The sequence below is a fragment of the Monodelphis domestica genome, chromosome 6 (assembly GCF_027887165.1).
Source record: "Monodelphis domestica isolate mMonDom1 chromosome 6, mMonDom1.pri, whole genome shotgun sequence".
In the NCBI taxonomy this organism is placed as follows: domain Eukaryota; kingdom Metazoa; phylum Chordata; class Mammalia; order Didelphimorphia; family Didelphidae; genus Monodelphis; species Monodelphis domestica.
The window spans coordinates 92,390,755-92,407,696 of record NC_077232.1 but is presented as its reverse complement, the minus strand read 5'-3'; the positions used below and the strand labels follow the sequence as shown (position 1 = coordinate 92,407,696).

At 37.2% G+C, this 16,942-nt stretch overlaps 1 protein-coding gene across 2 annotated transcripts in view; it reads left to right on the top strand.

Annotated features, from left to right (window-relative positions):
- The window catches only part of CLNK (cytokine dependent hematopoietic cell linker), a 96,771-nt gene that overhangs the window by 57,469 nt on the left and 22,360 nt on the right, over positions 1 to 16,942 (top strand). For both annotated transcript variants that reach the window (XM_007496734.3, XM_056802431.1), the window contains exon 13: positions 2,870 to 2,947. In XM_007496734.3, coding sequence (XP_007496796.2) covers positions 2,870 to 2,947 — 78 coding nt within the window. The remainder of the gene's footprint in view (positions 1 to 2,869; positions 2,948 to 16,942) is intronic.

The window sequence follows — 16,942 nt, the reverse complement described above, 5'->3', positions numbered from 1 at the left end:
TTTTTACAAGGTATTGAATGCTAGAAATACAAGATGAATAGGGTATCATCCAAACCCTGAAGTAGCTCAAACTCTAGTAAGGGAGATAAGATATAAACAATTCAAACTCAAAATGTAATGAGTACCATATGAGGTAATAGAAATGAAGTTTGTAGGTTGGTTTCTTTCTTTCTTTGAGGAGGGGAAGGGTCAAGGTGGGGAGAGATCACTATAAGTCTGATGAGTTCAAGGCAGGAACAATGGAGAAAATATAAGATGTTGATTGAGGATGTGCTCAGAAATTGACAAAATAATGAAGCAAGGTAAGAGAGCAATCATAGATGGAAACCCGCTGAGTATCTAAAGATGTCGTGTTATCCTCACCATGTTTCCATGGTATCTGAATGGCTTCTTCTTGGCAGCTTGTAATATCTTTTCTTTCATCTGATTGTTTTTGAATTTGGCTATAACATTTCTTGGTGTTGTCAGTTGGGGATTAAATACAGGGGGTGATCTGTGGATTCTTTCAATCTCCACTTTCCCCTCTTGTTCTAGGATCTTGGGACAGTTTTCCTGGATAATTTCCTCTAGTATTATGTCCAAGCTTTTTCTTTGTCGTGGTCTTCTGGTAGTCCAATTATTCTTAGATTGTCTCTTCTTGAACGATTTTCTAAATCGTCTGTTTTATGAATGAGATGCTTCACATTTTCCTCAATTTTTTTATTCTTTTTGTTTTGTTTTATAGTGTCCTGCTGCCTTGTGAGGTCACTTGATTCTAGTTGTTGTATTCTAGTTCTTAAAGATTGGATTTCATCTCTGGCTTTTTGGTCATCTTTTTCCTTCTGGTCTGATTTTCTTTGAAGATCGTCTTTCATCCTCTTTACCTCATCTTTCATATCCTTTGCCTCATTTTCCAGCTGGTTGATTTTGGCTTTCAAGACACTATTTTCTTGTTTTAGTTCAAGTGCCTCTGTTTCCAGATGACTTATCTTAATTTTTAAGTTCTTCTCCCAGTTGTCTTCAGCCTCTGTTAGTTATGTTTTGAGTTCTTCCACAGCCTGTATCCAATTCGCTGGGATTTCTGGTTTATTGTTTGCTGATCTCTCCCCCTCTGTTCCATTTGCTGAGTAGTAGCTGTCTATTGTAGTTTCTTTATTCTTTTTCTGTTATTTGCTCAAATTCACCCCTTCTTTACTCTCCATATTTGTCTGTGCTCTTGTTCCTCTCATTTTCTTTGTTTTTTGGGGACTTCTATCAGTCTCCCCTCTTGGAGCTTTAACAGAAGATCTCTTGGTGTAGTCTCTGGGGGAGGGTTGTTGGGGGTTTGAGCTTTCCTGTCCTCTGGATGCTTTTGATTGGCTTAAAGTCCATCAGCCAATGAGGATGGATGGGGAGCTTGGGCTTCCCTGCGTTCTGGAGACTTTTGATGGGATTAGATTCAGCTGTTTCTTTCAGAAGACTCTGCTCTTTAAGGGCGGAGGGGTCATGGCCTCCCTGGGCTCTGAGGGCTCCTGATGGGATTAGGTTCAGCTTGTTTGTACTAAATGAGCCCTAAAGCAAAAAACCTCCTCCTCCACAATCTGTGTTGAATGCCCGGAGACTGGCCCAGGTTGCTTTCAAGGTAAGCCCTTCGCAGGCCCTGTTTCTGTTCTTTCAGAAGCTCTGAGGGCTCCTGATGGGATTAGGATCAACTGGTGTGGGTCGAATGATCCTGGAGCCAAAAAAAAGAAAAAAAACCAACCTCCTCCTCCACAATCTGTGTTGACTGCCTGGAGACTGGCCCAGGTTACTTTCAAGGTAAGCTCTTCGGAGCAACCCCTTTGCCGGCCCTAAGATCTCTCTCCTTTCAGTAGCTCTGAGGGCTCCTGATGGGATTGGGTTCAGCTGGTGCCCTAAAGCTGGGACCTCCCTTGAGACTCAGTTGGAAGGACCCAGCCAGGGGTCTACAGGCTTCCCCCTTCTCTCTATGTTTCCCTGCCATCTGTGTTGGGCTTCCCGGAGACTGGCTCAGGTTGCTTTCAAGGTGAGTCCTTCAAAATAGCCAGCTCTAGGGCCCTTTTGCTGACCCTGAAGTTCCCGCTGCTGCCGTGGGCTCAGCACTCTGGGTTGGGGGGGATGGGTCCTGGGACCTTCCTTCTGCCTGCCCCTTAGATCTGAGTGATCTAGGGTTTTGGCTTTTGGGAGGCCGTACCTTTTGATCCAGGTCCGGGAGGAGGATTCCCCTGGGTCTGTCCTGTTGTTCAGCTTGAATTTCAGTGTCCTATGAGCTCTCGGTTTGCGATCGGTAAGGAAGGGTTTCTGAGGTCTGAACTTTCGCAGCTTCTGAGCCGCCATCTTGACCGGAAGTCCATATGTTTCTTTAAAGGATGTGTGAAGCTTTTGTGTGTTTCTGTAAACATGACCTAATGGAGGGATTCCTGGACTTGGAGGCAGAAGAGTTCAAGGCTAGAATCCACCACTTTATAATTACTTCACCTTGCTGAATGCGTTTCCAACATCTATAAATGGGCACAAATACTTGTTTCCTTATTCTTTCAGTCTTTCTGTGAGGGTTAAATGACATAATGTATGTGGCAAACTTTGTAAACCATAAAGGATAATAGATCTTTGAGTTATTGTAGTTGCCAAGATTTTAGGTTGGCATTACCCTTAGATAGATGAGGTTCATAGGCTTCACCAATCTGCCAAAGAATCCCTAGTCTAAGAGAAAAAGGAAACAGAATTTTATTGGAAAGTCAAGTCTAAAAGAAGAAGAAAGACAGTGGTTGCTCTGGGAGTAGACAAAGTAGACTTCCAAAAGGAGAGACTTGAGCTTGAGCTGAAGGAAGGGCACTGATATTCACATGTCCTCAGACCTTAAAGTCATTCATTATTCCTTCTTAAACTTCAGGCTTTCAAGACGTATGACTGGTATATTGGAGAATTTAGCCGACAGGAAGTGGAAAAAGCTTTGATGAAGGAAAACACTGTAAGTATGATTTCCACTTCAGATGCTGTACTGACTCCAGGACCATCTGGGCTTCTGATATTGATGGTAATGATCAGAACAGTTAATCAACAAGAATTTAGTAAGCCCTTCTGAAAATTTTTCCAATTTTCCACATAACTATAGATGTAAGGGCAAGGGAGAGGAAGAGTTTGAAGTAGATGTAGAGATAGAGATAGAGATGTACCGAGAGAGAGAAAGACATTGATTCATATATAGGTAGATAGATAGATAGATAGATAGATAGATAGATAGATAGATAGATAGATAGATAGATGATATATACAGCTTAACATATACATTGATGTTAGTGGCACAGAGCTCCCATGATCTGTAAAATCTGAGTGCAATTTTTTGGCAGTACCCCCTAAATCTAGAGAATCTGTGTAAGATTGTTTGACACTCCCTTCTTATCAGAGAAGAAGTCTGAATTTTTTCTTTTTCTTTTATCAGGTGTTTAATAGTAAAAAAAAAAAAAGCTATGTTTATGGTGTTAAAAGATACATTATATTGATATTATACACTATATACATATATATTTATGCAATTCTGAGTTTCCAAACTTTTACTATGTCATCTGCTGGCCTTTGTGTATCACCTACAGCTTCCACAAAATTCCCAAAAAATTCTCATTTAATTTCATACACTGACTTGCGATACATCAAAACCATGCCAAGAAATTTGTGGTGTGTAAGGGATACCTGTATCTTGTTTCTACATAGGTGTAAGTTTAAATATATCTAGATAAATGCAAATTATACAGAGCAGATGAAAAGTAATCTGAGAAAGGAAGGCTAAAGCAATTAGAGAGAAGGCTATTTAATCAGTTAACAATAATTTACGTGTTTAGCATGTTCCATGATATGTTGGCAATGTGAATACAAAAACAAAGAAAGCAGTGGTCTTTTCATAAGGAATCTACATTCTAATGGGGAGGAGATGAACAATATAGCTATGTGTGTATATGTGTATTTATTAATAAATATCTATATATATTTCATGTATGATTATCTATTCATATATGTATATATTCATATGTATACATCACATAAATGCTGGTGTGTACAATTATGTATATATATTCTGGAACATATAATATGAATACATACAAAATAGTTTGGGTAGAAAGGCACCAGCAGTTGGAGGAGTCAGTAAAGGCTTAATGTAGAAAGCAGTACTGGAGCTGTGTCTTATTAAAGGAAGAGAGGGTCTCTAGGAAGCAAAGGTTTTTTAAAAAAAGGAGTACATTCTAGGGATGGTCCATACAAAAGGCACAACACTGAAATGGAGTGTCCGAAGTGAAGAGCACAAAGAAAGCCAATTTGACTGGATTTCAGGGTATAAGGAGAGTAGTAATGTCCAATAGAGCTGAAAAGATAAATAGATGCCAGCTTTTGCAGAGTTTTACAAGCTAAGTTTTTCATTTTATTTTATTGTCGCAAAGGAAATTAGAAGGCACTGGAGTTGAGTAGGGGAGTCATAGGATGAGATTTCACTTAAGGAAAATTACTTTAGCATCGGTGCATAGTATGGGCTGGAGTGGCAAGAGACTTGAAGCAAGGAGACCATTTGGAGGGTATGTAGTAATCTAGGAGAGATGTAATAAGGGCCTAACCTAAGGTGGTTAGTTACATGAGGGGAGAAAATGGGTTATATGAGAGAGGCTGAGAAGGTAGAAATGTCAAGCTTTTATTTTATTTTTATCAGTCATCAAGCACTCTTTCCCCCACTTTGGTCTCCTCCCATCTACTAGAAAGAAATAGAAAAAGGAAATATGGAATCTCAGTATCACATAGGCATAATCAAGTAAAATAAGTCCTTACATTGGTAATGTCTCAAAATGTTTTTTTATTCTTCATTTTAGCCCATCATCTCTGTCATATGGAGGGCAATGTTTTTCTTTATCTCTCCTCTGGAATCATGATTACTACTTAGTTGATTTAAATTCTTGTCTTTTGAAATTACTCTTTAAAAATAATATTTATCTTAAACTATGAAGAAATTATCCTTTGGGTTCTGCTTATTTTACTTTCTATCATTTCATACAAATTTTTCCCATCTCTTTGAAGCTGTATTTTTCTTAATTTCTTAGAGTATGAGAGTAACAAGATTTGGCAAATAATTGAATGTGGGAAGTGAAGAAAAACCAAGTAATGCACAATTAATGAAATAAATTGCCCTGTGGGAAAAAAGGAGGAAAAAACCTAAAAAGAGTTAAAACCATCATCAACAGAATAACAATATTTCATAGAATCACTGGGAAATTTTTTAAAAATTACACGAGGATATAAAGGCAAAAGAAGACTGTAAATAAAAGAATTGATCATAGAGAAACAGGTCTGACATCATGGGCTCAACCTCACAAAACCCCACCTATACATGAATCAATGTTTTCTGCAGAACTAAACTGCAGAATGGAAATGCAGATAAAAGGAAACAGGGGAAGAAGCTAGAAGGAATATATGGTATACCCCAATTAAGATAATGAAAAATAATTTCTGTAATATTTTATGTGGGAGTAGGGGGCTGGCCCGCAGCCCTCCCACGAAAGGAAAGATAGAAGGTTGACCTTGGGGGAAGTATTGGAGCCAAGGAGATGGGTGAGAAGCAGGCATACACATAATATTTATAATAATCGAGCTCCACAGAATAAGCTCAGCTACTTAGCTTTCACTAGGACCTGAACCAGTTAAGTAGCTTCAAACTAACATATGGGAGTAAGCAATGAACATGGAGATTAGCTGAAAGAAAAGCCATGATCCCTTACAGCCTGGGCTGCAGGTACAGATCAGTCCGGCTTGAGGAGAGGAGATCAAAAAAGAAATCACCGGTTCCTTAGAGCTGGTACTCTAAGCACGAACCACTTGAGGATAAGAGATTGAGGAGGAAAGGCCTTTCAGGAAGAGAGAGAGATAGAGAGGGAGGAAGTTAAAGACAGAGACAGGTGAGGGGTGATAAGGTAAAAAGAGAGCTGGCTCTCTGTGGAAGCTCCTATTTATTATTATTGAGATGCAAATGTACACAATACATATGGATAAATACATAGTGGATTGCCATTGGTCAATTGTAAATTACGACAAGGTATAGGTGTGGTTTGTCTCAGCCAGGTGAGCACAAAGAAACCTGATTTTGAGCCTAAAGCTGGGGGACCCTGGGATCAAGGGTCAAAAGCTTTACTTGCCATGCGCAGGACTGAGCATGCACTCTCCTAAGACAATCTTTACATTTTAACTATTTCCCTTGACCATAGATAGGTGTGGACTGCTACATTTTAGAAAGAAGAAGAATAAGTGAGAATTGAAGGATTGAAAGAGAGGGGAAGATGAATAGAAGGGAATCTTAATTCAGTAGTAGGAAGGAAGAGATCCCATTGAAGAATGCTCCATTAAAGAAAAAGACAATGAATGATGGGGACCTTAAATTAGTTATAATCTGCAGAAATTTACTACTTAGAGAGACCATTACCTCTAAGAGAGTTGTATGCCTCCATGGACAGAATCTTGCACCAAGAGAAGATGAATTGGAGGCATCTGTCACCAAAAAGATAGGAAGGACATAGGTCCAAAGAGGAGATATAATGGCCAATTGGGAAGGGGGAGAAGTATAACATAGAGTCCTAAAGGAAATATTTTTACCTTGGGACAATATTTCTACCCTGTCTATCTCCTGCAGGAATTGATATTTCTAAGAGGAAAGCACACCAAAAAATAAAAGTGGAAGGGGAAAGAGGACACAAAGATCTGTAAGGCAATGACATAGAAATTTTAGAAGAAGGAACTCAAAAAATAGGTATCTAGAAGTTTTAATTCCATTAGTAATACAGAGGCTAAAAAGGAATAAATAACATAGGACATGAATCAAAGAATAAAAATCTAGAATAAATGGGGGAAAGAAAAATATTTTAAAAATACAATTTAGAAAAAAAAGTCAAGGAAAATGAAATAAAAATCTAACAAACAGAACAAGTTGAAGGATAGAAGAGGAAGGAATATTTTATTATATTGCTTAACTGAAAGGGGGAAAAGGAGGAGAAATTATATAACTTTTTTAAAAAGGAAAAAAGTGGGGGGAAAGGATTAAACAAAATTCCAAAAATAGAGAAAGGTGACAAAGAAGGTGGAAGCAGGGAAGAGAATGGAGTATAATAAACAGAAAGCTACTACTGTCTTTTCAGGGAAAAAAAATAAAAAAACAAAACACAAATTCAGAAAAATAATATTAAAGGCAAATTAATGAAATTATAAGCCTAATTCTCATTATGGAAAATTTAAATAGATTTTATAAAACAAATTAAATAGTGAAAATTAGATAAGAAAATCAAATCCTACAATCTGTTTCTTATAATAAACATATATAAGAAACAAAGACATACACAAAATAAAAGGGAGTGTTTAGAACATAATTTATTATGCATCGGATGAATCCAAAAAAGCAAGAGTTGCAATCAAGCTATCAAAAAAGCAAAAAAACAAACAAACAAACCCACAACAAACTTCACAATATAAAAAAGAAATAAACAAGTAAACTACACTATGTTGAAAGTAACCTTAAACAACAAACTAATATCAATTTATTTACTCTAAATGCCTTGACTTTATAAAGAAAAAATAACTAATTTACAAGAAGACATAAAAAATAGTACAATAGTGACTAGAGATTTTAATGTCTCTCATTTTAGATAAATTGCTAGATAAATTTAACAAATAAATGTTAGATAAATCTAACAAAAAAGAAAACAAAAGGAGAATTTTACAACAAATTGCTGGAAAAACTAGATCTCAAAGAATTATGATATATTCTAGGTGGAACAATTAAAGAATATGGAACTTTTACAAAAACTGACCATGCATTAGGGGACAGACCTATTACAAACAAATGTAAACCATGTATAAAAAACTCATAAAAGAGCTTCAGGACTTCCGGTTAAGATGGCGGCTTAGAGAAAGCTAAAGTTCAGATCTCCGGAAAACCCTTCCCGACCGATCTCAAACTATAAGCTCCTAAGGCGCCAAAATTCAAAACGATCAACAGCACAGACCCTGGGAACCCTCCTCCTGGACCTGGACCCGGTTCAAAAGGTTCGGCTCCCCTCAAAAGCCAGAACCCAAGATCCCTCGGACCTCAGGGGTAGGAGCGCAGAGTCCAAGGCTCTGGGAAGCCACAGCCCGCCCGGCTCAGAGAGCAGGGTCCTCGGAACAACAACCCTCAGGGCCTTCTACCCAGTCCCAGTGAAAGTTACTGCCTGGGGCTCCCGCTGCAGAGAGCTGGTCGAAACAACAGCAACCCTCAGGGCGGGCAAGACAGCCTCACGGGCTGGATCCTGCTATCCAAGTCTCAGTGAAAGTCCCTGCCCTCGGAGCTTGGGGAAAGCTGCAGCCCATCCCCCCGCAGGCCGACGAAACAGTCTCACGGCCAGCGATTCTGAAGGCAACTTCCAGAAAGCGAGCCGGGGGGAGAGTGTGGCCTCGTGGTCCGACCCTTCCATTCCAGTTCCAGTGAGGCATATTCAGTTTAACCCAGGGAAACCTCATAGAACCAACATCTGCCCAGGACTAAAGCCTCTGAACACCAGACAGAGATAAGAAAAGCTAATCCTCCACATTCAGAGATGGCAAACTCCACAGAAGCACAGAAGCCCCAAAATACCAAGAAAAATAAGAAGAAAGGGGCGACTTTGGACACATTCTATGGAGCCAAAATACAAAATACAGAGCAGATAGAAGAAGATATATAAGAAAATGATCCAAAATCTTCCAAAGGAAATAGAAACTCTCCACAACCCCATGAAGAATTTGAATCAGAAATGACCAAAAAGATGGAAGCCCTCTGGGAGGAAAAGTGGGAAATAATGCAAAAGAAATTCACGCATCTACAAAACCAGTTTGACCAAACTGTAAAAGAAAACCAGGCTTTAAAGCAAGAACTAATAAAGCAAAGCCAAAACACCAAGAAATTAGAAGAGAACATAAAATATCTCACCGACAAGGTGATAGATCTGGAAAATAGAGGGAGAAGAGAGAATTTAAGAATAATTGGACTCCCAGAAAAGCCAGAAATAAACACCAAACTGGACATGGTGATACAAGATATAATCAAAGAAAATTGCCCAGAGATTCTAGAACAAGGGGGCAATACAGCCACTGACAGAGCTCACAGAACACCTTCTACACTAAACCCCCAAAAGACAACTCCCAGGAATGTAATTGCCAAATTCCAAAGCTATCAAACAAAAGAAAAAATCCTACAGGAAGCCAGAAAAAGACAATTTAGATATAAAGGAATGCCAATCAGGGTCACACAAGACCTTGCAAGTTCTACTCTGAATGATCGTAAGGCATGGAACATGATCTTCAGAAAGGCAAGAGAGCTGGGTCTCCAACCAAGAATCAGCTACCCAGCAAAACTGACTATATACTTCCAAGGGAAAGTATGGGCATTCAACAAAATAGAAGACTTCCAACTTTTTGCAAAGAAAAGACCAGAGCTCTGTGGAAAGTTTGATACCGAAAATCAAAGAGCAAGGAATACCTGAAAAGGTAAATATTAAGGAAAGGGGAAAAATGTTATCTTCTTCTTTTACTCAAACTCTCTTCTATAAGGACTACATTTATATCAATCTATGTATACTAATATGTGGGGAAAATGTAATGTATAAATAGGGGGTAAAGAAAGACCAAATAGAATAATGGTTCTCACACAAAGATTCACATGGGAAGGGGAGGGGAAGAAAACTCCTATAAGAAGGAGAGAAAGAGGGGGGGGGTTTACTTAAACCTCAATCTCAGGGAAATCAACTCTGAGAGGGAAAAACATCCAGATCCATTGGGATCTTGAATTCTATCTTACCCAACAAGGGTAAGGAGAAGGGAAAACCAAGGGGGGGAGGGGGAGAGGGAGAACAAAAAGGGAGGGAAAGAGAGGGGGGAGGGGGAGGGAAGAAAAAGGGAGGGACTAAAAAGGGAAACATCAAGGGAGGGGACAAGGGGGACTGATTCAAAGTAAATCACTGGACTAAAAGGTAGAGCCGAAGAAGAAAAGGTTAGAATTAGGGAAGGCAATCAAAATGCCAGGGAGTCCACAAATGACAATCATAACTTTGAACGTGAATGGGATGAACTCACCCATAAAACGTAGACGAATAGCAGAATGGATTAGAATCCAAAACCCTACCATATGTTGTCTTCAAGAAACACACATGAGGCGGGTTGACACCCACAAGGTCAGAATTAAAGGATGGAGTAAGACCTTCTGGGCCTCAACTGATAGAAAGAAGGCAGGAGTGGTAATCATGATATCTGATAAAGCCAATGCAAAAATAGACCTGATCAAAAGGGATAGGGAAGGTAATTATATTTTGTTAAAAGGGACTCTAGACAATGAGGAAATATCATTAATCAACATGTATGCACCAAATAATATAGCACCCAAATTTCTAATGGAGAAACTAGGAGAATTGAAGGAAGAAATAGACAACAAAACCATACTAGTGGGAGACTTAAACCAACCATTATCAAATTTAGATAAATCAAATCAAAAAATAAATAAGAGGTAAAAGAAGTGAATGAAATCTTAGAAAAATTAGAATTAATAGACATATGGAGAAAAATAAATAGGGATAAAAAGGAATACACCTTCTTCTCAGCACCACATGGCACATTCACAAAAATTGACCATACATTAGGTCACAGAAACATAGCACACAAATGCAAAAAAGCAGAAATAATGAATGCAGCCTTCTCAGATCACAAGGCAATAAAAATAATGATTAGTAATGGTACATGGAAAACCAAATCTAAAACCAATTGGAAATTAAACAATATGATACTCCAAAACCGTTTAGCTAAAGAAGAAATCATAGAAACAATTAATAATTTCATCGAGGAAAATGACAATGGCGAAACATCCTTTCAAACCTTTTGGGATGCAGCCAAAGCGGTAATCAGAGGTAAATTCATATCCCTGAATGCTTATATTAACAAACAAGGGAGAGCAGAGATCAATCAATTGGAAATGCAATTGAAAAAACTCGAAAGCGATCAAATTAAAAACCCCCAGCAGAAAACCAAATTGGAAATCCTAAAAATTAAGGGAGAAATTAATAAAATCGAAAGTGATAGAACTATTGATTTAATAAATAAGACAAGAAGCTGGTACTTTGAAAAAACAAACAAAATAGACAAAGTACTGGTTAATCTAATTAAAAAAAGGAAGGAAGAAAAGCAAATTCACAGCATTAAAGATGAAAAGGGGGACAGCACCTCCAATGAGGAGGAAATTAAGGCAATCATTAGAAATTACTTTGCCCAATTATATGGCAATAAATACACCAATTTAGGAGAAATGGATGAATATATACAAAAATACAAACTGCCTAGACTAACAGAAGAGGAAATAGAATTCTTAAATAATCTCATATCAGAAATTGAAATCCATCAAGCCATCAAAGAACTTCCTAAGAAAAAATCCCCAGGGCCTGATGGATTCACCTGTGAATTCTATAAAACATTCAGAGAACAGTTAATCCCAATACTATACAAACTATTTGACATAATAAGCAAAGAGGGAGTTCTACCAAACTCCTTTTACGACACAAACATGGTACTGATTCCAAAACCAGGCAGGTCAAAAACAGAGAAAGAAAACTATAGGCCAATCTCCCTAATGAATATAGATGCAAAAATCTTAAATAGGATACTAGCAAAAAGACTCCAGCAAGTGATCAGAAGGATCATTCACCATGATCAAGTAGGATTCATACCAGGGATGCAGGGCTGGTTCAACATTAGGAAAACCATCCACATAATTGACCACATCAGCAAGCAAACTAGCAAGAACCACATGATTATCTCAATAGATGCAGAAAAAGCCTTTGATAAAATACAACACCCATTCCTATTAAAAACACTAGAAAGCATAGGAATAGAAGGGTCATTCCTAAAAATAATAAACAGTATATATCTAAAACCAACAGCTAATATCATCTGCAATGGGGATAAACTAGATGCATTCCCAATAAGATCAGGAGTGAAACAAGGATGCCCATTATCACCTCTACTATTTGACATTGTACTAGAAACACTAGCAGTAGCAATTAGAGAAGATAAAGGAATTGAAGGCATCAAAATAGGCAAGGAGGAGACCAAGTTATCACTCTTTGCGGATGACATGATGGTCTACTTAAAGAATCCTAGAGATTCAACCAAAAAGCTAATTGAAATAATCAACAACTTTAGCAAAGTTGCAGGATACAAAATAAACCCACATAAATCATCAGCTTTTCTATATATCTCCAACACAGCTCAGCAGCAAGAACTAGAAAGAGAAATCCCATTCAAAATTACCTTAGACAAAATAAAATACCTAGGAATCTACCTCCCAAGACAAACACAGGAACTATATGAACACAACTACAAAACACTCGCCACACAACTAAAACTAGACTTGAACAAATGGAAAAACATTAACTGCTCATGGATAGGACGAGCCAATATAATAAAAATGACCATCCTACCCAAACTTATTTATCTATTTAGTGCCATACCCATTGAACTACCAAAATACTTCTTCACTGATTTAGAAAAAACCATAACAAAGTTCATTTGGAAGAACAAAAGATCAAGGATATCCAGGGAAATGATGAAAAAAAAACACATATGATGGGGGCCTTGCAGTCCCTGACCTAAAACTATATTACAAAGCAGCAGTCATCAAAACAATTTGGTACTGGCTAAGAAACAGAAAGGAAGATCAGTGGAATAGACTGGGGGAAAGCGACCTCAGCAAGACAGTATACGATAAACCCAAAGATCCCAGCTTTTGGGACAAAAATCCACTATTCGATAAAAACTGCTGGGAAAATTGGAAGACAGTGTGGGAGAGACTAGGAATAGATCAACACCTCACACCCTACACCAAGATAAATTCAAAATGGGTGAGTGACTTAAACATAAAGAAGGAAACCATAAGTAAATTGGGTAAACACAGAATAGTATATATGTCAGACCTTTGGGAGGGGAAAGGCTTTAAAACCAAGCAAGATATAGAAAGAATCACAAAATGTAAAATAAATAATTTTGACTACATCAAACTAAAAAGCTTTTGTACAAACAAAACCAATATAACTAAAATCAGAAGGGAAACATCAAATTGGGAAAAAATCTTCATAGAAACCTCTGACAAAGGTTTAATTACTCATATTTATAATGAGCTAAATCAATTGTACAAAAAATCAAGCCATTCTCCAATTGATAAATGAGCAAGGGAAATGGATAGGCAGTTCTCAGATAAAGAAATCAAAACTATTAATAAGCACATGAAAAAGTGCTCTACATCTCTTATAATCAGAGAGATGCAAATCAAAACAACTCTGAGGTATCACCTCACACCTAGCAGATTGGCTAACATAACAGCAAAGGAAAGTAATGAATGCTGGAGGGGATGTGGAAAAGTGGGGACATTAATTCATTGCTGGTGGAGTTGTGAACTGATCCAACCATTCTGGAGGGCAATTTGGAACTATGCCCAAAGGGCGACAAAAGAATATCTACCCTTTGACCCAGCCATAGTACTGCTGGGTTTGTACCCCAAAGAGATAATGGACACAAAGACTTGTACAAAAATATTCATAGCTGCGCTCTTTGTGGTGGCCAAAAACTGGAAAACGAGGGGATGCCCATCAATTGGGGAATGGCTGAACAAACTGTGGTATATGTTGGTGATGGAATACTATTGTGCTCAAAGGAATAATAAAGTGGAGAAGTTCCATGGAGACTGGAACAACCTCCAGGAAGTGATGCAGAGCGAGAGGAGCAGAACCAGGAGAACATTGTACACAGAGACTAATACACTGTGGTATAATCGAACGTAATGGACTTCTCCATTAGGGGCGGTGTAATGTCCCTGAACAACTTGCAGGGATCCAGGAGAAAAAAACACCATTCATAAGCAAAGGATAAACTATGGGAGTGGAAACACCGAGAAAAAGCAACTGCCTGAATACAGAGGTTGAGGGGACATGACAGAGGAGAGACTCTAAATGAACACTCTAATGCAAATACTATCAACAAAGCAATGGGTTCAAATCAAGAAAACATCTAATGCCCAGTGGACTTATGCGTCGGCTATGGGGGGTGGGGGGGAGGAAAAGAAAATGATCTATGTCTTTAATGAATAATGCTTGGAAATGATCAAATAAAATATATTTAAAAAAAATAAAAAAAAAATCTAGCTTCAAAAAAAAAACTCATAAAAACAATTGATAATTATGTGAAAGAAAATGATCCAAATTTCTGTGATTAAGCTATAACAGTGATGGGGATGGGACATATATCCCCAAATCATATGTTAATAAAATTGAAATAGAGAGTATTATTGACTGAAAATGCATTTAAATATTTAAAAAACTAACAAATTAATAAACCTTTAAAAAGCACCAAAAAAATTTAAAATACAGTAGATATAAACTGCAAGCCAAAAAACCCTTCAGAAATGATCAAACCAAAAGCTAGTTCTTTGAAAAGACTAACAAAATTGATAAGCCTTTAGCATATCTCATCTAAAAGAAGAGGGCAAAAAAAACAAGTCAATAGTATGGCAAAGAAACAAATTAAAATCATGACAAAATCAAAAGAGATAAAAAGAATAAACAGAACATTCCATGCAGTTATGTGCTAACAAAATAGAACACAAAAGAAATAAAGAAATACCTTCAAAAATATAAAGTACTCATACTATCAATGGACCAAAGAGATATCTTAAATAATCCAGTCTCAGAAAAAGAAATATAACTAGCGGAAAAAGAACTACCCAAGATAATATACTACTGGTACTGATAGAGTCACAAAAGAACACTATAAAATATTAAAGAAAAATTAGCATTTATACTAAGTAATTCTCAAAAACTGAAAAAGAAAACATTCTACTAACCCTAATACCTAAGCCAAAGAAGAACAAAGTACAGAAGGGAAATTATAGACCAGCATCAATAATGAGTATCAATACAATAATTCTGACTAAGATCCTGTCAAAAAACTGGCAATTCATTATGGCCAAGTTGGATTCAAACCACAGATGTCAGAATAATTCAACATTAGGAAGGCAATTGTCATCATTAATTAAATTATATTTAAAAGACGAATATCCCAAACCACCTGAGGATATCACCAAAGATAAAATATATTACTTGAACTGTTACTTAGCCTGGTATCTCCAGGCTCTGCCATCTTACAATTTTTTTTTAAATTCTAGCCTTATTTCATATTATTTCCCTTTGCATTCTCTATAAGAACTGATAGCTTTCCCCTGAACTTTTCTGCTGTCTCTGACCTCTGTCCAATGGTACATGGTACAGGGCATCTCTCATTCATAGAATATACTCCTTCCTCATCTCTGCCTATTTAAATCCTTCTCTTCCTTCACAAAACCTGAGCGCCCAGCAAAATATTCTTTGCCTCCTCAAATTTCCTCAAAAATTCTTTGTCTGGCTCTTTCCTTTGGTCCTAAAATATCCTGTCTCTCTTTTTTTTTTAACTCATTTGCATCTTATCTATCCATTACCTACTCCAATAGACAGCAAATTTCTTGAAGTTATAAAGAAATTGAGTCTTTAAAAATATGTATATCTTGAGTACCCAGAACAGAGGCTTGCATGTATTTCAATGGATTTATGCCCACATTAATGAGGGTGCAGCTCTAGTGGTACAGTGGATAGTCAAATCTTGCTATTGATGTTCATTGCTGGTGTTAACCTTGAGTTAAAGTTGCTTAACCTCTGTGTGTCTCCATTTCCTCATCTCTAAAATAAAGGAGTCTGACTAGATGGTCTCTGAGATCCCTTTCAGATATATATATATATATATGTATGTATGTATGTATGTATGTATGTGTGACATATACACATATATGTACATTTATGTATACTCCTATGAGGTCAGCCTGGCCATCTACAAAGATTACTTTGAAAATGTTTAATAAATATTTGTTTCAAACAGAAAAATGTGTATTAATTCAGATCAACAAAGTAATAAAGTTGAACAATTATGTTTTTTTTTTTATCTTTGGTGAAAATCATAATTCAGTGCTGCAAAGCCTAGATTAAAGTCCCATACAGAACTAGGATGAGAAAGCTGGGGCTTTTCTGGAATGATTTAATAATTAGTAATATTAACAATAATAATGATGATGATGATAACTAAGATTTGTATAAAAGGAAGGTGAATAAGCATTTGCTAAATGTTTACTGTATGCCGGGCATTGTGCCAAAAGCTTTGTAAGTATTACCTCATATATGCTTATATGTTCAACAGAATTTCATTGGGGAAAAAGCTTGAGGCAACATTGTATAGCTGGAAGAGTATCGCCAGAGTCAGAAGACATGTTTCATTATTAGTGGTTATAAAATTTGGAAGGCACAAAAACTTTTAACATATGCCCCACCTTTAGGCACCAGAGTAATGAATTCTCCCTCCCGCTCTACCGAATTGAACTTAATTACTTCTTTATTATCGTCACATCACGACTTCTGATGTTGTTTTTAATGACTCACTAGGTTTCTTTCTGCTTGCCCTGGCCCCAATCTGTGAGGTTTATTCTGGGAAAAGTCACCATCTTTTTCCTGCAGAGTGACATGCTGGCAGACCCATAAATGGAAGGGATACGTGATACATGTGTGATAAGGATAACTCTATCTGGTTGTATTCAGTAAGCCTTTTTGCTTGTAGTTGTAAGAGAAAGCAGAGGACCTATTCTTTTGACACTAGGAAGTAAACTGTATAAAGGAGAAAAGGGAAAGTAACTCTGTCCAGGTTACTGATTTCTGGTAGCGATATTTTAAATAGCTCCTGATTATAACATAGCTAAGGAGTAAAAGGTCAAAGAAAATACTGATGTTTAAGGAAGCTGCTTTGATGAGCTGGGAGCTAGTTGTATGTGGTTTTCTGATAAACTGATTTATTTGGAAAACTAAGTCCAGCTTTGTGT